Here is a 26,450-nt window from a genome sequence, read left to right as displayed (position 1 = left end):
CTGTAGCGACATATTTTAGTATGTCACCTCTTCGTAGTACATCATTTTTCTATAGCACTTTTCATGTATACAGTTCTGTAACTTGTAACATTCATGTGACGCGAGTCATCATGAACACAGCACGGATCACCGCTTCCATGCAAAGTTGAGAAGAGTTGGCGATTACTATGCCGTTATTAGAAGATGCGCTTTTCACTACAGCGCAGACATCCCGATTATTTTTTTGCCAGTGAGCTCGTTGCCAACAGATCGTCCGTCTATCGCAATGTACCTGGTGCTTTTCATCCTTGACATCTTCCGCCATATGTGTTTGTGACATTGCACGCGTAGCCATTGCACTGAGTCAAAACAAGACTACTGTTGGCTGCAACCGCTGCAAATAAAACCGTGGCCACTATCAACCCAATCATAGACGATGACAACGCAATTCTGTAGGCTGTGGCCAACGCAGTGTTATGCGTGGTGATAAACACAAGAATAAAGGCTATAAAGGCCATCAATAGGCACAAAGCATTTGGCGTTCTTGTTGTTCATGTATGATTTCTGCTAATGACAATCGCAATGTGGACTCCGCTGCTTCGTTTCAGTTGGACGCTAGCGCCGTTTTTGCTCTTTTGCATCAAACATTCGCAGCACTCTGCACATGCCAAGCTCCATGAGTTGGCTGAACTAACCAGTGTCAGCCAAATACATCCGACTTAATGAGAGTTTGATTCCAATAAATAATGCATGCACCTACTGGGACCAGAGGGCGAGTCTGGATTATCCGATTCTCCAAATTGACAAGGTTTTACTCTACTAAAGAGTTAAACGACTTGTTGGAATCTTCTTCTTCTTAAGCATAGCTTTGCTGGAATGTTGCACTTGAATGCTATGCAAAGAGACACATGAGGCCAGAGCCTGCCACATTCTCCTTTCATCACAGAATCTTTTTGTCGCTTGGCTTCACAGCAACACACATGTGACTGTTCATGTTCTACATTGTGCTTTGCAGCATAGCAAACACATGTGTGCCCAGCAAGATGGTTCTTCTTGGCTTTGAGAATTTGATTCAGTCCCATGATATAGGTGCAAATGCAAACTTTCACAATGAGGGTTTTATATGCTCAGCTTTACCTACGTCCTCCCATCCATGCAACACCCACCACACGACCCACGTGACCCTTGTAACTGTGGATTTGTCTTTGGAATCGGCCCAGTTTTCATCACACCATCATCAGGACCATCCCAGTTTACTATTACACTTTCTCCAGCCTAGTTTACACTACATTGCCTCCGGGGTCTGCCCACTTTACTCTGAGGAATTGACCAAGCAGATGTGCAAAATCCTGGGGAGAAAGACAGAAGAAGCTTCACTGTAATTAAAGAACTATGCGCTTTAAGGCAGATATTTGTTGGAGTGAGGATATTTCAGAACAGAGAGAGGCACTGGCACATTTGTTAGGCCAGTGACTATAAATTTAAAATTTTATATGTCCACTCACGAAAATGTATGTTGTTGTTTCTTTAGTAGCCACATTGTTTTGCTTAATTTTGTATTTTACTTGCTGCAGCCTCCAGAATGCAAGAGCCTCCTTGAGGATGCCGAAAAGGGGTGCCAGACCATCAAAGGTTGCCTCATTGATAGCTTCAGATTGATTTGCAGCTTCACCATTGCCCCAGTGCCAGACCAAAGGGATGAGTCTGCATTTGAGGTGACTTGTGCATTCTTATATAAAGCATGCCAGGTGTTTGAAGAGTGCCACAGCCATCCCACTGTTTTGTGCTCTGTGCTTGTTCAGTTTTCAGGCAATTAATTTGGATAAGTTATGGGCGGTTTGACACAATGGAGTCCTTGAGCACTGTGAGGTGGTTGAGTGTAGGATGGTGCCTGTTCTGCATGTCATCAGGCATTATATCGGGGTATCTTCAGTTGGTGGATAGTAGTCTTCTGTGGTACTTTCAGAGGAATAACTTCTGACTGGCTTGATGTGAAAGCGGTTGTGTCAGTATGTGGAGCCGTCTTTACTTATACAGTCAAACCTCGATGTATCGAACAGTGCGGTGATCACAAAATAGTTCGATATAGCCAGAATTCGATATATAAAATCACATTAAAAATGCGTCAAAAGCTTCCGCAACTCAATAAATGAACAAGGGCGCAATCGGGGATCGGTGTTTAGAGCGCGCATTCGGTTGCGCCGCATGCAATTGGCCTAGGCCATGCCGACTACGTCCGCCATGAACGTGTGGTCGACTGTGCCGCATGCAATTAGCCTAGGCCGCGCCGACTTCATCACCCGTGCGAAGTCTGAGTGGCCTAGGCCAATCATGCGCGGCGCAACCAAACGCGTACTCCGAACAACAATCCCCGATTGCACCCCATTCGTGGTGCAGTAAATGCTCACGTCAAACAAAGTATTTCTTTGGCTGAATGTACTGCAGCAGTGTAGCCTGCTTCTTATTGACAGCCGCGTGCTTAAACACAGAGTCCTCAACATAGTGTAGCGAAGTGACGCAGCCGTTAGATATCAGACGCATCAGCTCACCAGGGAGACGGAAGGTGAAGGGGGATGAGCTCTGGCAGGGGCAAGTCCGAATCCACAGGTACGACAACGAGAAGTAGCATTTCAACAACTATGTTTATTCACTTGGTATTTACTTTAAGTTAACACTGTACAAAATATCTACAAACAGAACGATGTCATACTCGTCGTCATCGGCCTGCCTGACCGGCCTGGTCTCCCCTGGTGAAGTTGCACCCTCTGCTGCTGTCTACTTGCTCACTCCCCAGAACTACCCCAAACTATTCCTTAAATAAGTTTCCGCAGCATCCAAGGGACCCACGAACCGGCGGGAGGCGCAGGCTTCTCCACCAATGGGTTATTTCATTACTCCGACCAATCAGGCAAGCCGACATCATCCAATAAGCGTCAGAGTTTAAGGGGCCGAGAAATGGCCGCGTCAACACTCCGTACACAAAAGCACTCTGACCATAACTAATCAGCTTTTGACAGCCGAGCGTGGGAAGAGGACGCGTCATGTGCACGTGTGACGTCCGGCGCGGCGGCGATGGAGGCCGGGCGGCAGCACATGCCCGCGGCGCCGTCGTGGTTATTTGTATACAAAGGTTTTCCCCCGCGTCGAGGAGCCCACAAAATTCCTGGAAAGAAAGCAAAGAGGCCCGCGGTACACTCTTTTCGGGACAATAGTCTAAACAATCCACAAGCAATAGGCTGCTGCCCTCTATTGCGCCACAATAGCGGCATAGTAGGGCCGAAGCAGCTACAGCCTCAGTTGCAGTTGGGAGTGGGGCAACATCAGCACTTGCGGGATCAACCTCGGCAGCGTCTTCGTTTGGCCACTACTTCTGCTATGATCTCCACGTCCGTCAATCGAAACATTTTGAAACACTGTCAATAACAAAGTATTAAGTGGCGTATGTCAAGGCATCTGTGAGTGAACCCAGTAAGCGCATGCTGTCGTGCGTCTTTGTGGATGCAAACTGCCAGTCCTCGCAAGGCGTGGCAGGTGCAGAGCGCGGCACCGAGGAGGAGTCAGTGTGACAAATGTGATGCGAACGTTGTGCAATGTGTCGTTGACATTGTCCAACTAGGCGAGCCGCTGCGTGCGTGCGCTGCTACATTCAAATGGCGCCCTCGGTGCAATCGATGGGTGCAACTATAGTGGGCAGCAGTTGGGAATGCCCATCGCGCCACCACTATCATCGAGGGTGTTGCGGGAAAGCTCAAAAAAATTGATGCAGATTCAGGGGTGCGATCATTACGTGGGTTAAATTTCCTACAAAAAGAAACATTTTCTTTTTTCATCCCGCATTTGCTGCGGTATGACAAGCAGGCAGCTGCCGCTGTTAGTGCGGAAGACCAAAGCAAAAATGGCGGCCGGCGGAGCAAGCCGAACGCGCCGAACGCAATTATTTTTCTTCTCGTGAGTACATTACGTGCATTGAAACAGTTTCTTCCATATCAGTAATGAATAATATCATTAATATCGGCCAAGTTTGTGACAGTAACGTAGCCATGTCCACTTTGAGGGGACAGAAACAGAGAGGGGCGTGCTTAGCTGCCAGTGACATAGAAACACATGGCAGGTATGCTGCAGAAACTGCGGCATTTGTCTTCACTACTATCCTAATACGGCACGTTTTCGCTAAGGGTGGGCGAATATCTTAGCTGTGTTACAAGCGTAGGCGTATGAATAGGGTACACTTCTGACGTATCAGTGTAAACGTGGCTACTATCGTTGCCGCTCGCGATTTGTTGCGTGCCCACGAGTACAGACGAGAAGAATCGAAAGGCGCCCTTTATGTTGTTGTTGTTGTTGTTGTTGTTGTTGTTGTTGTTGTTGTTGTTGTTGAGCAAAACCATTATGAAGCCTACAAATAATAAAGCTGAGACAAGTTTGGTTGTAGCTTTCTTTTTTTTTTTTTTCTTGGAAGTGCGGAAAGTGATGAAAGGAATGAAATGGGGCATCTGCTTAAGAATGTTTGGTGCGTGCAGACTGCTTGGTATGTCTTCAAGAGTCGTCCGCGTTGCATTCGATAGATGGTAAGTGCGATCATCATTAGCTAGACTTGGCACACAACATATTGCTGCGACAAGTTCAGGGTGCGATCATTACACGAGTGCGATCATTATTCGAGTAAATATGGTATATCCATTTCACATCCAATCCCAATCGAAATAAAAAATTAAAAATGCATACAGTTCTCCAGGTGCTATAGAAAGTGTTCGATATACGCAATAATTCTATATATCCTTGTTCAATACATCGAGGTTTGACTGTAATGATATGCAACGTTCGGCAGTTGTAATCCAAGTTTGTGGATTAGATCAGCTGTTCATTTGTTATTCACTAGAAACAGCACTTCTTGCCCTTGCTGAAGTACATAAAATGGCTATGTATGCTAGTCGTGGTATTCGTGTTAAGGCTGCCGAAAAAGAAGCTGCTTTTTCGCTGTGTCGCAATCATAATGTGTCTAGTTGCCGAGCTCAAAGAGGTACCGTAATCCTCAGTTGTCTTCCCATAAGAAGCTCAGCTGGCGAAGGCACGTTGTCCATTGGGGTGCTTCTGAACTGGAGAAGAACCAGGGAAAGATCTTTTCCACACTTCACGGATTTTCAAGGCTGTTCTTGACAGTCTGGACAAATCGCTCGTAGATTCTATTCGACTATGGGCAATGTGGTGAGCTTGAGTTGTAGATTGATTATAAGAAGGCTGTAAATTATAAATTGAAAGGTGGGCCATTGTCACCGATGATCTTCACAGGTATACAGTAAAAGCTTGTTAATTTGAAATTTCGGATAATTTGAAGTAGCTGCAGTGGTCCGTCCAACAATGTATTGAAAGCAATATTTAATGCATCCCACTAAGTCGCACTGAACTCCGCACCACCACCGATAATTCGAACGCCGTGCCATCGTGGATGCGGAGAGTGCTAGTGCACAGGAGCACGTTGGCGACTCTGGTGTTGCCGCGTGGGCCGCACTGCTTTGCTCTTTCCATCTGTGGCCCTTTGTTTAGACCTGACTGGATAGATGCACGTTTGTGCTTGGTTATGGCATGGCCAACGCCTGTTACAGGTCAGTTCTCTCCCTCTCTCAAGACGGTCAAAATAAAAATGCAAATGCGGCACTGCATTTGTTTTTGTTTGTTTTGTCATGTTACATCTTAGAGGCTATGTTATTTCTTTACGAGGTGTTCTGTTGAGAAGTGGCACCAGTTAATGTCTAAAACAGTCGCAGTACGAAAAAGCATAGCCTTTGAGATTCGCAGCTATTACTCGGAAGAAAGCATTGATGGACGGACGGACGGACGGACGCACGCACACACGCTATGAGCGTCCCCTTTGGAATGGGGTGGTGAGTTGCGCCACCAACTCTTATTATATTGCCTAATGTCCTACCTATGTTAAATAGAGAAAAAAAAGAAAGAAACAATGAATTCCCATAACCAAACTTTCTGAACCCCTATTGTGAACTTAGTTTTTGTACGCCTCCGTTGTTTGTCGGTTCCACCAATCTTCCAATCACCTCTTACTAATCTCTGCTACGAACATGTTTACTTTCCCCCTGCTTTTGCTGAACCCAAGGGCTGCAAGGAGGCCAGAGGTGCCTAATTCTCGGGATACGAAAGTACTAGAATATGTGTGAGGCCTTGGAACAGAAATAAAAGTGAAAACTAAAGTTGCAAAAAAGAGGTACCTAAATGAGTTGGGCCTCAAACTTCAGAATAATCGAAAAGAACTGTGGAAATTTCTTAAAAGCAATGGCCATGAATCAGTCGGCATTCCGGCACTGAATAACGATGCTGAACCTGTTACTAATGATTATGATAAGGCATGTTGTTTCAATCAGTATTTTTAGTCCATCTTCGTGGCCAATTTGCATCACGAAATTCTAGACATGGGCATTCATGTGCAAGGGTCAATGCCGGAACTAATTGTAACGTACAACAGTGTCTTAAAATTATTCACTAACCTAAACGTTTCTCTGGCCATTGGGTCCGATGACGTTTCTTATTATGTTTTTAAAGTCAGTGCTGAAATTATTGCACATTATTTGGTTATCCTCTACTCAAAATCTTTGGATACATGAATAATACCCCAGGAATGGAAAAATGCTGATATAGTGCCCGTTCATAAGAGTGGTCCTAAAAACATAGTTGGTAATTACAGGCCAATTTTGCTTACAAATATCAGTTGCAACACTTTTGAACACATAATTTATAGTGCAATTATGAAACATTTGGATCAAAATCAATTCTTCACTCATGCTCAGCATGGTTTTAGATTGGGTTACTCATGTACAACACAGCTCATAGAATTTAGCCATGATATTTTTTAAGACATAGTTTGGGATATCATCAGCCTTAGTGAGATTAGAAGAACTGGTGAGGCCTATACATTGCTGAATAACGGACATGTCCTCTGCTGTAGAGGTCTCCTAGATAAGAAGCAATATGGGGTAGAATTCCTAATCCATAAGGACATAGCGGGCAACATTGACGAATTCAACAGCATTAATGAGCGGGTAGCTGTAGTCTTACTCAAACGTAATAAGAGATATAAAGTAGTAGAAGCCTACACTCCAACATCCAGTCATGATGATGAGGAAGTAGATCAGTTTTATGAAGATGTGGAATCACCTATGAAAAAAGTGCAAACTCAGTATACTGTAGTAATGGGCGACTTAGTGCAAAAGTGGGGAAAAAGCAGGCTGGTGAACAAGCAATTGGCAACTACGACATCGATTTTAGGAACGCTGAGGAGAGATGCTGGTAGAATTCGCAGAAAGGAATAAGCTTCGAATAATAAACACCTTTTTCAGGAAGCGTAGCAACAGAAAGCGGACCTGGAAAAGCCCTAATAGTGAAACAAGAAATGAAATTGACTTCATACTTTCTGCTGATCCCAGAATAGTGCAGGATGTAGTAGTGATAGGTAAGGTAAAGTGCTGTGATCATAGGTTAGTGAGGGCTAGGATTCACCTCAATTTGAAGAGAGAAAGGGTAAAATTGGTCAAGAAGAAACAGGTCAACCTAGCGGCAGTAAGGGTAAAAGCAGACAAATTCAGGTTGGTACTTGCAAACAAATATGCAGCCTTAGAACAGAGAGATGATGATGACATAAAGCTAATGATTGAAACCGTAACTAGGCTGGCTTCAGAGGCAGCAAGTGGGAGGCAAGACACCAAGGCAACCAATAGGCAAGCTCTCCCAAGTAACAAAGGTCCAACTCAAGAGGTCAGATAGAATTCGCAGAACTGTCAAAACTGATCAACAAGGCAAACATAAGTGATATTTGAAAATGATGTTACGGTGAAGGTAACGAAGAAGTTGAATTAAACTAGACGAAGACGAAGTCTGGCAGTTGTCTGAACGCCATATACGCCAGTTGTAAATACACGTTATTTTACATGTTGCAGGAAGAAACCAGGCCCACGAGTGTAAAATGATGTATATTTACAACTGGCGTTATGGCGTTCAGGCAACTGCCAGACTTCGTCTTCGTCTAGTCTAATTCAACTTCTTCGTTGCCTTCACCGTAACAATATAACATGAAAAAGACTGAAGAAGCCGTAAAAAATGGATGCAGCCTGAAATCAGTGAGAAAGAAACTTGGCATAGGACAAACCAAGATGTATGTACTGAAAGATAAGCAGGATAATATCATGAGCAATCTCAAAGATATAGTAAAAAGCAGAAGAATTCTACACTGACCCAGAGGAGTCGGGATACCTCCTATAACTAGCGATAAGGTCAGAAGGGCCTTGCAAGACATTAAACGAGGAAGAACTGCAGGAGAAGATGAAATAAGAGTCGATTTAATCGAAGATGGAAGAGACATAATGCTTGGAAAACTGGCGGCTCTTTATACGAAGTGTTTATCAACTGCAAGGGTCCCAGAAAACTGGAAGAATGCAAACATTATACTAATCCACAAAAAGGGAGACATTAAATAATTGAAAAACTATAGGCCCATTAGCTTACTCCCAGTATTATATAAAATATTTACCAAAATAATCTTCAATAGAATAAGGGCAACACTGGACTTTAGTCAAGCAAGAGAACAGGCTAGCTTCAGGAAGGGATACTCTACAATCGATCACATCCATGCCATTAATCAGGTTATCAAAAAATCCGCAGAGTACAATCAGCCCCGCTATATGGCTTTCGTAGATTACGAAAAGGCACTTGATTCAGTAGAGATGCCAGCAGTCATAGAGGCATTACGTAATCAAGGAGTACAGAACACTTATGTAAATACATTGGAAAATATCTACAGAGGTCTTACAGCTACCTTAATTCTACTGAAGAAAAGCAGGAAGATAACTATAAAGAAAGGGGGTCAGACAGGGAGACACAATCTCTCCTATGCTATTCACTGCAGGCGTGGAAGAAGTATTCAAGCTATTAAGCTGGGCAGGCTTAGGAATAAGGATCGATGGCGAATATCTGGGCAACCTTCGGTTTGCCGATGACATTGTTCTATTCAGCAACACTGCAGACGAGTTACAACAAATGATTGAGGACCTTGACAGGGAGAGTGTAAGAGTGGGGTTGAAGATAATATGCAGAAGGCAAAGATAATGATGAATAACCGGACAAGGGAACAAGAGTTCAGGATTGCAAGTCAGCCTGTAGAGTCTGTGAAGGAGTATGTTTACCTAGGTCAACTAATCACAGGAAACCCTGACCATGACAAGGAAATTCGCAGAAGAAAAAAAAAATGGGTTGGCTCACATACGGTAGACATCGTGAGCTCCTGACTGGAAGCTTACCGTTATCATTGTGAAGGAAGGTATGCAATCAGTGCATTTTACCAGTGCTGACATATGGGGCAGAGACTTGGAGACTGACAAAGAAGCTTGAGAACAAGTTGGGGACTGCGCAAAGAGCGATGGAACGAAGATTGCTAGGCATAACGTTAAGAGACAGAAAGAGAGCGGTTCGAATCAGAGCGCAAACGGGTATAGATGATGTTGTAATTCACATTAAGAGTAATGCGCAGATTATATAACCGTTGGAACATTAGGGTGACAGAATGGGTACCAAGACAAGGGAAGTGCAGTAGAGGACGGCAGAAAACTAGGTGGTGCGATGAAATTAGGAAATTTGCAGGTGCTAGTTGGAATCGGTTGGTGCAGGAGAGGAGTAATTGGAGATAGCAGGGAGGGCCCTTCGTCCTGCAGTGGACATAAAACAAGCTGATGATGATGTTTTTTTTTTTTCATTATTTGACCTCGGGTTACAAACGAATTGTATTTTCTTAGGTTTCAAAAAAGCGCTTGATTTGGTACCTCATGACTTACTACTATATAAACTGTCTTTACTTAACATGCCTACTTCTCTTCTAAACTAGCTTCAATGTTATCTGCAGGGACATAAGCAACATGTGCTGATTAATGGGTCCCAGTCCGATTATGTTGCTGTATCCTCGGGAATGCCGCAGGGGTCCTTTCTATGGCCACTGTTGTTTCTAGTGTATATTAATGACATTCTGAGAGATGTGACTTGTAGAGTATGTTTATATGCAAATGATTGTGTTGTATGCTGTGATGTAAACAATTATTCAGATTCATTTCATTTGCAGGGCAACTTGGACCATATCCAACAATGGTGTTTGAAGTGAAAAACGTATTTAAATCCAACAAAGTGTCAAATTATCTCCTGGCCGAACATGGATTTGATTCTGTCCAACTATCAAGAGTATCTGATTACAAATACCTTGGCGTTTACTTTTCCTCCAACCTTATATGGAATTAAGCACATTGAACATGTTTCATCTAAAGCTTGGGGAATGCTGAATTTTTTCAGACAAAATTTTAAAATGGCACACCGCTAAAAGTTAAAGAGCTTCTATATTTAACTTATGTTCAGTCTATATTGGAGTAAGTTTGTGTTGTTTGGAACCCACGAACTTTATATTTAACTGAAGTGCATGAACGTGTACAAAACTGAGCCATTCGATTTACATCAAGAGATTATAACTTCCCTAGTAGTGTTACTGACATTAAACTAACGTAGGGATGGGAGCTTTTATGTACTTGCCGAAGGAACTTCCAGTTAGAAATGTTGTATAAAATTTATCACAGTACTTATAAAAATATACAAAGATATTTATTTGCTTCCAGCAAATAAATATCTTTGTATATTTTATTTCTATTTAATCTATTTAGGTCTATTTAGTTCTAATCTATTTCAGGTCGAACAGATTTGTCACGGATGGAAAATAAAAGAAATTAAATGTAAAACTAACACTTATCAAACACTTACACTTACAGTTTGTGAATGGAACTGCTTGCCCAAATTGTCGAGTATCAATTTGAACCAATGTTTCGGGCCTTGTTATCAGATGTATGAACGAGTGCAGTTGTCTTCATTTAATACTCGCTTGTCATGCCTTGTAATATTTTTTACTCGCCTTAGCTATATATTCTCATCACCCCTGCAATAATGCCTTTGGGTGTTGCAAATATTTGGAATAAATAAATAAATAAATTGACTGCTGGGCAGATATTTTCACATTCTAATAAAACATGCTCCATCGTTTCCCTAGCTTTGCCGCAGCAAGCATATGCGTCTTCTTCCTTGTATCTCTCTTTATAAGTGCGTGTTATAAGGTATCCTGATCTTGCTTCAAAAAGTAAAGAGCTTCCCTTTGAGTTATCATAAATTGTTTTTTTTCTTGATTTCATTTTTTCCTCTTAATTACTCGTAGCAGGTTTCTTTTCCATTGCCACCACCCATGAGATCATCTCAGCCTCTCTGATTTTCCGCTTGACGTTCTTTGATTACCATACAGGTCGTATACTTGCTGGTAATCTTCCTAGTTCTTTTCCTCCACTGTGAATCTATGTTTTTCCTGTACAAATACCTGGACATGTTTGGACGCCATCTATACGTATAGTGGAAGTCGGCAGCATGCAGCCGGTGCAGCTACGAAAGTACAATGGAGATCAACATCGCAGCAGGTTGTGGTGCGTTTCGCGAACGCATTTGAGAGCGCAGCTCTTGCGCTTGTTGCGTGTGTCGGTGGCACAAAATTGCGTTTATACTCTTGACGCTTTCGGCGCGCATCACTTGTGGCCACTCACGCTACACCACTTGGGCTATGCCAGCCGAAATGCGGTCCCCTCTAGACTTCGATGCGCGCACCGTAGGCTGCTCTCTTTGGAGCATGCACAGAACAATACCAACCCATACGCTGCTTTGAAAGGCTGTCTGTGACCTTCGGCAAATCGGTGTGGGCACTTTTTTTTCTCCGTGCCATGCATTGTGGGTCAGCGCAGTTCACGTGACGAACATGCTGATGGAGCTAGAGCCATCCAGACGTCAGGCTCATCGGACTGCATTGGCCCTGTCTGGTTGCATTGGCTGCACCAGTGCTCGTTTTTCTTGCCAACATGACGTAGCGTATGCGTGCGTGCACTCATGCTACATCTACAAAATGCTACGAAATTTTTTTATACTTCAAATTTTTGTAGCATCCCTGCTGAATTCGAATTAATGAGCTTTTACTGTATGTCAAACCTGGCAAAGATCTCCTTCAGTAAGGATATCACCTTCGAGGAAGGTTTTTCTCTGGGTGCCAGGCTTGCTTTTGAGGTTGTGGTACATGGGCCACATAGGTGGTGCTGGCTTTCAGCTGACATATGTAATACCTTTTACTAAATTCTTGCTAATTATCTGTTTTGTGTTTTTTTTTTTTTTCGGCACATGCAGCTGCGATTGGAACTGAGCAAACTCCAGGACAAATACACCAAGCAGACTGCTGAACTTCAGAGTGCGCATGAGGAAATCGCAGTGAGTGCATAGCTGTGCAACTTAACATACCTAAAGTTTAATCTTTGGGAAATGTTTGATGGCTCAGCCTGTTAAAGATATGCTTTAGAGCGGATGTCCTAGCAATGCAGAAGTCTATAAGGGCTACAGAAGCAAAAATCTGTGCAATGTAGTCAGTTGTACCTGTGCATTGGGATCCATGCAACTGGATGCAATATCTTCTCATTATAATACTAAAGAGCAAGCTACAGTTTTGCCATTTCAAAATGACCTGACTCTGCATAAACCAGTGGCATGTGAGGTTTACCACATTGTAGCAGTGAAACCTGGGTGAGGTTGTGAACATTGAACATGGTAGAAGAAAACAACACAACCACACAGAGATGTAGAGGGACCCGCCGTGGTTGCTCAGTGGCTATCGTGTTGGGCTACTGAGCACGAGGTCGCGGGATTAAATACCAGACGGCGGTGGGGCGAAATGTGAAAACACCTGGAGTCCCCCACAATGACCTGCCTCATAATCAGAAAGTGGTTGTGGGACGTAAAAACCCATAATTTAATTTAGATGTAGAGGGAGAGATGTAGGGGAGATCAGAAAGGATGATTGCTGACCAAGTGACTGTTTATTCGAAAAACCTATGAAAGTGATGGTACAAGCATACTTACATGCAAACTGGCCTTAAACAGCCATATTTATCAGCACGCTACAAAAAGATGAAACTGCAGTTTGAAAGACATCACCAAGCTTAGAATCAATTATGCGAGTGAAGTCATGAGTTATTTTTGCAAGTTGTGTTACCGTTGACAGCCCTCTATGTAAGCCGTGCTGTTTAGGGTACAGTATATTGTTAGACTCTAGGTAGTCCATGACGGCTTTGTTGAGGATCATCATCATCATCAACCTGGTTACACCCACTGCAGGGCAAAGGCCTCTCCCATACTTCTCCAACTACCCCGGTCATGTACTAATTCTGGCCATGTCGTCCCTGCAAACTTCTTAATCTCATCCGCCCCCAGCTACGCTTCCCTTCTCTTGGAAACCATTCTTCTCTTAATGACCATCGGTTACCTTCCCTCCTCATTACATGCCCTGCCCATGCCCATTTCTTTATCTTGATTTCAATTAAGATGTCATTAACTCGCGTTTGTTCCCTCACCCAATCTGCTCTTTTCTTATCCCTTAACGTTACACCTATCATCCTTCTTTCCATAGCTCGTTGTGTCGTCCTCAATTTAAGTAGAACCCTTTTCGTAAGCCTCCAGGTTTCTGCCCTGTACGTGAGTACTGGTAAGACACAGCTGTTATAAACTTTTCTCTCGAGGGATAATGGCATTCTGCTGTTCATGATCTGAGAATGCCTGCCAAACACACCCCAGCCCATTGTTATTCTTCTGATTATTTCAGTCTCATGATCCGGATCCGCAGTCACTACCTGTCCTAAGTAGATGTATTCCCTTACCACTTCCAGTGCCTCCCTACCTATTGTAAACTGCTGTTCTCTTCCGAGACTGTTAAACATTACTTTAGTTTTCTGCAGATTAATTTTTAGACCCACCCTTCGGCTTTGCCTATCCAGGTCAGTGAGCATGCATTGCAGTTGGTCCCCTGAGTTACTAAGCAAGGCAAAATCATCAATGAATCGCAAGTTACTAAGGTATTCTTCATTAACTCTTATCCCCCATTCTCCCCAGTCCAGGTCTCTGAATACCTCCTGTAAACATACTGTGAATAATATTGGAGAGATCGTATCTCCCTGCCTGACGCCTTTCTTTATTGAAATTTTGTTGGTTTCTTTATGGAGAACTACGGTGGCTATGGAGCTGCTATAGATATCTTTCAGTATTGTTACATACGGCTTATCTACACCCTGATTTTGTAATGCCTCTATGACTGCTGAGGTTTCGAGTGAATCAAACGCTTTCTCGTAGTCAATGAAAGCTATATATGAGGGTTGGTTATATTCCGCACATTTCTCTATCACCTGATTGATAGTGTGAATATGGTCTATTGTTGAGTAGCCTTTACGGAATCCTGCCTGGTTCTTTGGTTGACGGAAGTCTAAGGTGTTCCTAATTCTATTTGCAATTACCTTAGTAAATACTTTGTAGGCAATGGACAGTAAGCTGATCGGTCTATAATTTTTCAAGTCTTTAGTGTCTCCTTTCTTATGGATTAGGATTATGTTAGAGTTTTTCCAAGATTCCGGTACGCTCGAAGTCATGAGGCATTGCGTATACAGGGTGGCCAGTTTTTCTAGAACCATCTCCCCACCATCCTTCAACAAATCTGCTGTTACCTGATCCTCCCCAGCTGCCTTCCCCCTTTGCATATCTCCCAAGGCTTTCTTTACTTCTTCGGGCGTTACTTGTGGGATTTCAAATTCCTCTAGACTATTCTCTCTTCCATTATTGTCATGCGTGCCCCTGGTACTGTATAAATCTCTATAGAACTCCTCAGCCACTTGAACGATCTCATCCATATTAGTAATGATATTGCCGGCTTTGTCTCTTAACGCAGACATCTGATTCTTGCCTATTCCTAGTTTCTTCACTGCTTTTAGGCTTCCTCCGTTCCTGAGAGCATGTTCAATTCTATCCATATTATACTTCCTTATGTCAGCTGTCTTACGCTTGTCGATTAACTTGGAAAGTTCTACCAGTTCTATTCTAGCTGTAGGATTAGAGGCTTTCATACATTGGCGTTTCTTAATCAGATCTTTCGTCTCCTGCGATAGCTTACTGGCATCCTGTCTAACAGAGTTACCACCGACTTCTATTGCACATTCCTTAATGATGCCCATAATGATGCCCATGTCCTTAATGATGCCCATGTCATTCATATCTTCAACACTAAGGTCCTCTTCCTCAGTTAAGGCCGAATACCTGTTCTGTAGCTTGATCCGGAATTTCTCTATTTTCCCTCTTATCGCTAACTCATTGATCGGCTTCTTATATACCAGTTTCTTCTGTTCCCTCCTCAAGTCTAGGCTAATTCGAGTTCTTACCATCCTATGGTCACTGCAGCGCACCTTGCCGAGCACGTCCACATCTTGTATGATGCCAGGGTTAGCGCAGAGTATAAAGTCTATTTCATGTCTAGTCTCGCCATTCGGGCTCCTCCACGTCCACTTTCGGCTATCCTGCTTGCGGAAGAAGGTGTTCATTATCCGCATATTGTTCTGTTCTGCAAAGTCTACTAATAGCTCTCCCCTGATATTCCTAATGCCTATGCCATATTCCCCCACTGACTTGTCTCCTGCCTGCTTCTTGCCTACCTTGGCATTGAAGTCGCCCATCAGTATAGTGTATTTTGTTTTGACTTCACATATCGCCGATTCCACGTCTTCATAGAAGCTTTTGACTTCCTGGTCATCATGACTGGATGTAGGGGAGTAGACCTGTACGACCTTCAATTTGTAGCTCTTATTAAGTTTCACAACAAGACCTGCCACCTTCTCGTTAATGCTATAGAATTCCTGTATGTTACCAGCTATATCCTTATTAATCAGGAATCCGGCTCCTAGTTCTCGTCTCTCCGCTAAGCCCCGTTAGCACAGGACGTGCCCGCTTTTCAGCACTGTATATGCTTCTTTGGTCCTCCTAACTTCACTGAGCCCTATTATATCCCATTTACTGCCCTCTAATTCCTCCAATAGCACTGCTAGACTCACCTCACTAGATAACATTCTAGCATTTAACGTTCCCAGGTTCAGATTCCAATGGTGGCCTGTCCGGAACGACGGATTCTTAGCACCCTCTGCTGCGTTGCAGGTCTGACCGCCACCGTGGTCAGTTGCTTCGCAGCTGCTGGGGACTGAGGGCCAGGGTTTGATTCTTGTGTTCATATGGGAGGTTGTGGCCAAGTACTGCACCAGGGTGGCCAATCGTGCTCTGGTCAGGGAGTGCGTTACTGGTTCTGGTCACCGGGATCAGGCCACACTTCAGGCCTGTTTATGCAATTTCATCAACACGCGAATCTTTTTTTTTACATCCTGTGGAAAATTGCGCGGCACCGGGATTCGAACCACGGTCCTCTTGCATGCGAAGCAGATGTTCTACCTCTACGCCACCGCTGCATCTTGTTGAGGATATGCTCCATCAATTTGCAACAAGTAGTTAGTAATATGGGTCGATACGTTTCCACAGAAAGTTTTTTACCACATTTATGAAAATGGATTATTCTAGCGCGAAGCCAGTCTGTCAGAACTGCATCATTTTTCAGTGAAAGCGTAAATATTTTATGCAAAAAGGGGGTAAGTTGTTCTGCATAACACTTAAGAAACCCATTTGGAATTTTATCTGGGCCCGGACATTTTTTAACATCTAGTTGTAGAAGCAGGTTCAAGATACCTCGTTCGGTTATCTCGATTTCCAGCATAGCTGAGCCACGTTGAACAAGTGGTACTTGGACTGGGCACGCTTGGGTGAATACGGATTGGAAAAAAGAATTGAATGAATTAGGTATTGTTTGCGTATTTTCAGTAACGATGCTGTTGATTTCCATCTTACGGATTGGACTGTCCAGTTTAGCAAGGTAACGCCAAAATTTTTGCTTGCCGTAACAAGCTTTTAAACTCGTGGTAATATTTATTTATTACTGGTGGATCGCATTTACGCTTCCGGATTCTTTTCAGCCTCCGCTTCATATCAATAATTTCTCGCTTTATCCAAGGATTTCTTTGCCTTGTCCACTTACGTTTCGTAAGAATAGTATAAGTTTTTTCACAGGGAAAAATTGCCACTTTAAATTTTAGCCAAAGTTCTCGACATCATCGGAAGGTTCAGCGTAAAAATAGTCTAAATTTATTTCCAGGTAATCAATAATGCTTTCATCGTTTGCTCTGCAATAATCTTTAATAACTATATGTGAATTTTCAGTGTTACTTTTTGCCAGGCTAACAGTAGGAAAATGAATTCGAATCAATTTATGGTCAGATATTCCATCTTCCACTTTAACTTCAGTATCTACTGTGCCAGGAAATCAAAGCATGGTCTAAAATATTAGAAACAAGCCCTTGGACGCATGTCGCTTGCGTTACACGTTGGGATAAAGAAAAACTTAGCATGGTATCAAAAAGTCGTTTGCAACTGTTTGCTTCCCTATTGCTGGCGGTCAGGTTATCTTAGTCAATTCCTGCCAAGTTGAAGTCACCAACAAGTACTAGCTTCGTCCGATCATGCATTTTCTCGAGGAGGTAGTTGTGTAATTCAATAGGTAAGTTTCAGGTGCCCCAGGCTGTCTGTATACTCCACCTATTAGTAGAGGTGTGGTTTAAGATGTGACAGTACACCAGAGACTCTCATGGTTAGGTATACAGTGGAATCTCGATGATACGAATCTCACGGGTTCACGAAAAATATTCGTATCAGCCGAAATTCGTATCATCAAAACAATTAAAACTAGCTAAATCAAAGAGTCAGAGGTGAACTCACTCAGACACAAGTACGTAAAAAGGATTTATTTCTTGTAGAAAATTCTCTAATGTCCTCTGCCTCTTTTTCTTTGTCAGGTCAATTAGCAGACTTTGTTCAAATCCATAAAAACGCGTGCACGTGTCGTTGCTGATTTCGTTCGCGCACGCCTCAGAACTTAGCGCGCATGCAGCGTTTCAGCCGCCGGTGGTGGGTCCTTCGCCGTCGCCCACGTCTAACGCAAAGAACGCGGCCCGAAGCACAGCAGCCACTCCGTCCAATGGCACGCGGAAAATGAAGAAAAGCACAAAAGCAACACAAGTGCCACCGCTTCAAACTCTTCGTGCCCAATCGCGGCCTCCGCGCTGTCCGGCGCCGCGTCCGCGCCTCCGCACCAAAAGAGAGAGGGAGAAATCGCGTAACTGCGCGCTGTTCTCTCTCATTGCCATCGGTGGGACTCGTGCTCGCGGTCGCGTCCATCCGTGCGCTGGAATCGTGCCAACTGTGGTCTCTCATCCGCGCAGCGGCGCAACCTCCTCCCCTCCTTAGCAACCGGCGCGCCGGTCAGGGGCGCAGCTGCGCATAGCAACCGTGACGTCACACAGTAGCGGTAGAACGGGCGCGCGCGCGTCGGCGGTGGCACCGCCGCTCCTTCGCCAGCCGTTTCGTTGCAGTCGAGTGAGAGGCCCGTGTTGCGCGCCATGCAGTTCGGGGAAGCGCCAGCGGACACCGGATTCCCCCAACACCAAACGCCAGAAGAACAAGGAGCGAATGCGCATGCCACGAATGAACATGTCACCAGATGCGAAAGCAAGGGAGGCAGAAAAGAAACGCCAACAGCGACTGATTAGATCGCCGGGTACCAAAGGCAGGGAAGCAGAACGAAAGCGGCAGCAGCGACAGGCGATATCGCCGAACACCAAAGCGAATTAATTGGAGCGCAGACGGCAACAGCGTCTGGCTTTCGCCAAGCACACTTTCAAATTTCCAATGTCTTCGGTAATTTTCGTATCAACCGACGCGGGTCGAAAATTGATTCGTAACAACCATTCTCTAACACGTTGCAAAGTAATGGGGCTCGGCCGGGACCACAGAAAAATTCGTATCATCCAGAAATTCGTATCAGCCGTGATCGTATCATCGAGATTCCACTGTACCTTGTTCCTCTTGGAACTTTAGACCATTCTTTATAGCGATAGCCACTCTGCCTCCACAGCTATCACAATATTTGCAAATTAGGCTATAGTCTTCTGGAATTATTTCTGAATCGTGGATAGAGGGATGTAGCCACGTCTCTGTAATCACTAAAACGTCAGGCTCGTCAGCCAATAAAATCTCCTCTAGTTTATCTGTTTTGTTCACTATGCTTCGAGCATTGACACACAATAAGAAAACGATGGTGTACTTTCTTGGCATCATGCATTTGAACTATTACCCTCGTGACCAGTCATCTCAGAACGTGCTTGTTTAAGAGGTATCCTCTTTTCCATGTGCTTATCCCATGCGTACAGCGTGTCATTTATTTTCAGCTTATCGAAAAGAAGCACAACCCTATCATCGCATGCTCGGTTTTGTTTTGAGGACTCCCATAACTTCCTGCGCGTTTTACAAACTGCAAATAAAAAATCCTCCGACACCGATAAGTCTGTGCCTTTGAGCTTTGAACAGTTGCGCAGAACTGTCATTTTTTTCGACAAAATAAAAAAACCACAGTATGACGGGTCGATGTCGATTAGCTAATTTTTTGCCAACGCGATGGACGCGCTCCACAGTCTTTACTTTTACTTTCAGCAAATTGTTGAAGATTTCATTCTCGACATATTTCTTCAAAGATGCAGGGCCTTCATCGCTACTTTCTGGGATACCATATATCACAATATTGTTTCGGCGGCTTCTGTTCTCTAAGTCGTCCATTTTACTGTATAAATGTGCAACTTGCTTTTGAACTGCACTAACAGTTGTTTCACACTTTTCAACTTGTTCTTTGCAGTCTTTGAGTGTTGCAAGTGTGTTCTCAATGAGAGACAGTCGTGTTTGGACGCCCTGCATACCGATTTGAAGTTCAGTTTGGGAAGCCTTAATTTCTGTGACGGTATGTAAAATCTGTTGCAGAACATCAGAATCAGGATCAAGATTACCCTGTGCATCAGAATCAGGACCTGGGTTTTCCTCTATGTCGCCACACATAATTAGCAATAAGTGAAACATAAGAGACACATTCATACAACATGACCACAAACAGGCAGGACTCGGCAACACCACCAGGAATGTACAGCTAGTTCTAAAACACTTCATAAAACAATATTTTTCACCAACCTGTACACAGTAGCGCACGAAAGTTAGCATTGCGCGCTTTCTATGTTTCATTTGCGTTGAAGCAAGAGCTGTACTAAGGTCAATTCGCTCGCTGCTACTGCTGCGATTCCTCACTCCAGTGTTTTTCAGGGAGTTTCCGCAGTCATCGAGCGAGATATGTTCATGTTTACCTGTGCACGTGTGACACCGTACTTGTTAACTTAGTAAGCGAATGTTTAAAAGTTTATACGGCCAGTAAAACTACTATCCCTACTTCGTATAGCTATGTACTAATTTGCTATCGCAATCAATGCTTCGCATTTTGGGCGAAATATCATAATTATTTCTCCGCGCCACTCTGTGCGACGAATGCGCAGATGGAGCAAGAGCCATCTCAACGTCGGGCACGTCAGACCGTGTTGTCCACATCCGGTTATATTGGCTGTGCCAGTAACGAAGTGTAGACGTTTACACCAACGTGACCGTGCGTGTGCGTGTGCTCATGCTATGTCGGACTATATACGCGTGCCTTAACCAGTCAAATTTTTTCTTTTACTTTCATTAGTTCGAATTTCGATAATTTGAATTTTCGTAGCATCCTCGTGGAATTTGAATTAACGAGCTTTTACTGTATGGCGTGTGCGGCCGTAGAATACGCAGTATGACGCCACCGCCCCCACCTCTCTCCCCTTCCCCCGGAACCTAGTGCACAATGGAATACAGTGCGCTTCTTTCTTGCTTTCCTCCCTTGCACAAGCGAGATTGAGCTGCGATCATCAGCTTCCCTTGCACGCTTTCACTCGCCCATACAGCATACGGTGCGCAGTGCCGGTGTTATCACCCTTGGAGTTTATTTATTTATTTATTTGGCAATACTGCAGACTCCGATTGGAGTCCAAGCAGGAGTGGGCACAGGAACATAATCAAAACAAAAGTACAAAAACAAAGGCAAAGAGCAAAAAATCATGCATTTACACTTTTCAAACAGGCAATAAAATGCACTACATCCTTAGAGACCATATACACACTATCAATCAGGTGATAGAAAAATGTGCGGAGTATAACCAACTTTTATATATAGCTTTCATTGATTTCGAGAAAGCGTTTGATTCAGTCGAAACCTCAGCAGTCATGGAGGCATTGCGGAATCAGGGTGTAGACGAGCCGTGTGTAAAAATACTGAAAGATATCTATAGTGGCTCCACCGCCACCATAGTCCTCCATACAGAAAGCAACAAAACCCCAATAAAGAAAGGTGTCAGGCAGGGAGATACGATCTCTCCAATGCTATTCACAGCGTGCTTACAGGAGGTATTCAGAGACCTGGATTGGGAAGAATTGGGGATAAGAGTTAATGGAGAATACCTTAGTAACTTGCGATTCGCCGATGATATTGCCTTGCTTAGTAACTCAGGGGACCAACTGCAATGCATGCTCACTGACCTGGAGAGGCAAAGCCGATGGGTGGGTCTAAAAATTAATCTGCAGAAAACTAAAGTAATGCTTAACAGTCTCAGAAGAGAACAGCAGTTTATGATAGGTAGTGAGGCACTGGAAGTGGTAAGGGAATACATTTACTTAGGACAGATAGTGACTGCGGATCCGGGTCATGAGCCTGAAATTATCAGAAGAATAAGAATGGGCTGGGGTGTGTTTGGCAGGCATTCTCAGATCATGAACAGCAGGTTGCCATTATCCCTCAAGAGAAAAGTTTATAAAAGCTGTGTCTTACCAGTACTCACGTACGGGGCAGAAACCTGGAGGCTTACGAAAAGGGTTCTACTTAAATTGAGGACGACGCAACGAGCTATGGAAAGAATAATGATAGGTGTAACGTTAAGGGATAAGAAAAGAGCAGATTGGGTGAGGGAACAAACGCGAGTTAATGATATCTTAGTTGAAATCAAGAAAAAGAAAGGGGCATGGGCAGGACACGTAATGAGGAGGGAAGATAACCGATGGTCATTAAGAGTTACGGAATGGATTCCAAGGGAAGGGAAGCGTAGCAGAGGGCGGCAGAAAGTTAGGTGGGCGGATGAGATTAAGAAGTTTGCAGGGACAACATAGCCATAATTAGTACATGACCGGGGTAGTTGGAGAAGTATGGGAGAGGCCTTTGCCCTGCAGTGGGCGTAACCAGGCTGATGATGATGATGATGATGATGATCCTTAGAGTCAACAACACTCTGTGGTAGCCTATTCCAATGGGATACAGTATTAGGAAAAAAAGAATATTTAAACGAATCGGTACAAACCCGGTATTCTTGTTAGACTTTTCCATGGTTATAGTGACTCAGTTTGCTTGTGATACAGGGGTGAGATAGCAAGCCTTGTCAGCCTGCGTCTTATTATTGTATGACAGATATAAGAACTTAACTTAAGCCTGTGTTCTGTACATCATGATCGGAAGAGTCTCAAGGTCTAGCATATTAATCATATCTGTCACGCTGCCTGTCCTTCTGCAGCCGTTGCAAATGAAGCAAATGGCCAGTCTCTGCACTTTTTCCAATTCATCTATGTTTGTTTTAGTTTAAGTGTCCCATAACCAGGACGCATAGTACAAAATGGGTCTGCCCAGTGCTTTATACGCAGCAAGTTTCATATTTATTGGAGCTCTTGACAATTTCCTTCGAATGTTCCATAGGGCCTTACGTGCATGCAGCATATGTTATCAATATGTTGGTCATATGACGGAACATCACGGCGACGCTGACAGCAAAAATGCGCCTGGAGTGTCCTGCGGGGATATAAGTGGTCCATCTGTCTATGCTGTTTCAACGATGTCATTGTGTACTCGCCTACGTTTGACAGCCACGTCACCCATTTATCGGCCGTTCTTGCCGTCTTCCTTCGAGCCAATCTTCAGCTGAACTCTGCCAAGTGCCATTTCGGGCGACGCCAAATAATTATGCTCGGTCACCTTATCAGTGCTGCTGGTGTTCAGCCAGACCCCAACAAGGTGCGAGCAGTGCAACAATTTCCTGCGCTGTGCTCAGCCAAAGTCAACCAGAGTTTTGTAGGATTATATTTCTACTTTAGTCGCTTTGTACAGAACTTCGTGGACATCGCCGGCGCTCTCACTGAACTCTTGAAGAAGGATGGTCCTTTCGTGTGGGGACCCGAACAAGAAGCTTCGTTTTCTGCCCTCATCCATCTACTCACTACACCACCAATGCTGGCCCATTTCGACCCCTCATTGCCTACAGAATTTCTCACCAATGCCAGTGGTCATGGAATTGGGGCTGTCCTTAGCCAAAAACAGCACGGCAAGGAACGTGTCATCGCCTGTGCCAGGTGCCTTCTTTCATCCTCTGAACGGAACTTTTCCATCACTTAATGCGAGTGCCTGGCTTTGGTGTGGGCTGTCACCAAATTTAGACCTTAGTTGTTTGGCCAAACTTTATCTATGATTACAGACCATCATGCTCTCTGCTGGCTCTCGTCGCTCAAGAATCTGTCTGGACATCTCGGCCGCCGGGCACTATGGCTCCAAGAATACTTGTTTGTTGTACACTATAAATCTAGATGATTGCACCAAGACGCAGATTGCTTGTCACACCACCACCCTGTCGATGTTCCTGACCTCATTGACCCTGCATACGCCTGCATACTGTCCATTCTTCCTTCAGATAATATCCCCACCGAACAGCGACAAGACGTGTCTTTACGGCTCATCATTCGCCTGTTAGAGCTACCCGACAACATTCTGTATCATCATAATCTCGGCTCAGATGGCCCAGAGCTCCTGCTTGTCCTATCTCGCCATCTACGCTCCAGTGTTGTTCACTAGCTTCATGACGTACCAACTTGCGGTCACCTGGGTGTCTTGTGTACTTACACTCGCATCCGGCATCGGTTTTTCTGGCCTGGCATGTACCGTTCTGTGCACCGCTACATTGCTGCTTGTGAACGCTGTCAACGCCCCAAGTGCCATTCAGCGCGGCCTGCAGGCCAGCTACAAGCTATTGATATCCCTGCAGAGCCATTCTTCTGCGTCAGCCTTGGCCTTCTAGGCCCTTTTCCTATGTCCATCTCGGGAAATAAATGGGTTGCGGTCGCAACAGACTGTGCCATGCGCTTCGCGATCACCAGGTCATTCCCGACAAGTTGTTCTACAGATGTCGCTGACTTTCTCCTTCACAACGTAATTCTACATCATGGTGCCCCTCAGCAGCTCCTCACTGATTGCGGGAGGTACTTCCTCTCACGAGTGATAGATGACATCCTTCGTGCCTGCTCCACTGAACGTAAGCTCACCATTGCTTATCATCCACAGGCGAATGGCTTGACCGAGCACCTGAATCAAACGCTAGCTGAGATGCTGGCCATGTATGCTTCACCTGATCACTGTGACTGGGACAGCACGTTACCATTCGTTACCTTCATGTACAACTCGTCACAGCATGACACTGCTGGATAGTCACCATTTTATTTACTGTTTGGCAGACATCCTGCATTGCCATTCGAGACTCTCCTTCCATCGGCTCCTCACTTGCCTGCTGAATACACCAGTGATGTCATTGCTCAAGCCCGGGTAGCTCGTCAGCTAGCCAACAACCGACTCTGTGCTTCGCAACACTCCCAAAAGTCCCGTTACGACAGCTGACACAGAAGTGCGCGCTTCATGCCTGGCTCTCTGGCCCTCCTATGGTCGCCATGCCACCGCATTGGCCTATCAGAGAAGCTTCTCCAACGTTACACTGGGCTCTAGAAGGTGCTGCATCAGTTCACTGACATCAATTACAAGCTTATACCCCTGGGCTCTGCTTCTTCGACTCTTCGCTACCAACTGATGTTGTTCATGTTTCCCAGCTGGAGCCATATTGCCCTTCTAGCTACTCACCTATGTAGCAAGCGCCAGGACAGTGCTTCTGCCACCGGGGCTGATGTTATGGAGCGATCGATACATGGATGAACGCAAGGTTTGGCAGAGCAATGAAGGCGACAATGAGGGCACTTCCACATAGGCCAGATCAGACACCTTCTCCTGCCATAGCTTTCTTTTTAAATATTTTGTAAATTTATTCTTTGCCTACATCTCCTCTCTGTCACAATATTATTGCATTGCATTCTAACGTGGAAGAAAATGCTACTTGTCCACTTCTATTCAATTCTCAAAAACAACTTATTCACGTTACGCTGCAGGCGGTCAAAAAGCTTCGTTTTTGCTTAGCCCCACACCGCCTGTGCTCTCATGTTTAAGTAGTTATGGTATCATGTAGTGCTGCACTGGTTCTGCTGGCTTGCAAAGCTCACCCTGACTGCAAACAGCAAAAATATGCTGTCTCAGCAAGCTTAAATTGCTGTAATTGTGTCCAGCATCACGAGCCAAAATATCGTTACTGAGGGAATCAACAGGGCCAATCGCTACGAGTCTTTAAAATGATTGGCAGGTCATGTTCACAATAAACATGCAGTTTGTTTTAGGCCTTGTCAACACACATACCGCACTCTCTCCTAGCTTGATTTCTTCCCACCCTTCCATGTTTTACACAAGAAACCATAGTGCTGGATTTCAGGTGCTGTTTTATTCACCAACAGTGGCAAATGGTTGTGATAATGTATGCTTCGTCACACTGCATCACTCGTCGTGGGCGATTGGAATTGAGGCAGAGGAATGCGGCCCTTTCAGTTGCGATTTTCTCTGCAACTAAGTCATTTCTTGGCACAAATCAGATGTTGCGAGATTCCTGCAAAAACATTTTAACAGTTTAAGTTCACCTAATATTTGCCTTTAGTGCACTTTTGAACACCATTGATACCATGCCACTCAATTTAAATCACTTGCTCTTTCTTGTAATGTTTAACCAACTCGTCACCTAATTTTAGTGCTGAGTTGGATGATAGAACTATGGCAAGTGGTTTTCTCACTTATCAATGCAAATTACTGCACGAGGTCGCTGGATCGAATTCTGGCTACGGCAGCCACATTTCGATGGGGCGTAGTGCGAAAACACCTGTGTACTTAGATTTAGGTGTACATTAAAGAACCCCAGGTGGTCCAAATTTCTGGAGTCCCCCATTACGGCGTGCCTCATAATCAGATCGTGGTTTTGGCGTGTCGTGGATTTGGCGCGTAAAACCCCATAATTTAATTAAAATGTGAATTATTTACGCTCGCTTATCTTCTTTCAGGCATTCAAGGAGAAAAAAGAAGGAATGGAGAAAGCCATTTCTCGCCAATGTAAGTTTTCATCTTGGCTACAGTCTTTTCTACTTGAATTACTGAATAGTAGCACCTTATTAGTGCATGCCACTTTACTGCCACTTTACTTTTGCTGACTAAGTTGCAGATTTAGAATACCGTCAGTGTCCAAAAAATTGGGCAGTCAAAAAAAAATTAATGCATGCCTTTTACTGACCCCGGCCTTAAATCGCCACAGGTAAGTCCGAAATAGCGCTGAAGGCCTGCCAGTACACTTACTAGGTGTATTGGTACTCGTACTGTGACAGGATGT

General features: G+C 44.3%; 1 protein-coding gene across 5 annotated transcripts in view; it reads left to right on the top strand.

Annotated features, from left to right (window-relative positions):
- Window positions 1–26,450, top strand: part of LOC135906148 (uncharacterized) — a 281,677-nt gene that overhangs the window by 240,937 nt on the left and 14,290 nt on the right. For all 5 annotated transcript variants that reach the window (XM_070524112.1, XM_070524105.1, XM_070524086.1 and 2 more), the window contains 3 exons: window positions 1,554–1,694; window positions 12,226–12,306; window positions 26,128–26,176. In XM_070524112.1, coding sequence (XP_070380213.1) covers window positions 1,554–1,694; window positions 12,226–12,306; window positions 26,128–26,176 — 271 coding nt within the window. The remainder of the gene's footprint in view (window positions 1–1,553; window positions 1,695–12,225; window positions 12,307–26,127; window positions 26,177–26,450) is intronic.

The sequence above is a fragment of the Dermacentor albipictus genome, chromosome 1 (genome assembly GCF_038994185.2).
Source record: "Dermacentor albipictus isolate Rhodes 1998 colony chromosome 1, USDA_Dalb.pri_finalv2, whole genome shotgun sequence".
In the NCBI taxonomy this organism is placed as follows: domain Eukaryota; kingdom Metazoa; phylum Arthropoda; class Arachnida; order Ixodida; family Ixodidae; genus Dermacentor; species Dermacentor albipictus.
Note: the sequence above shows the minus strand (reverse complement) of the source record. Positions and strands in the feature narration are given on the sequence as shown.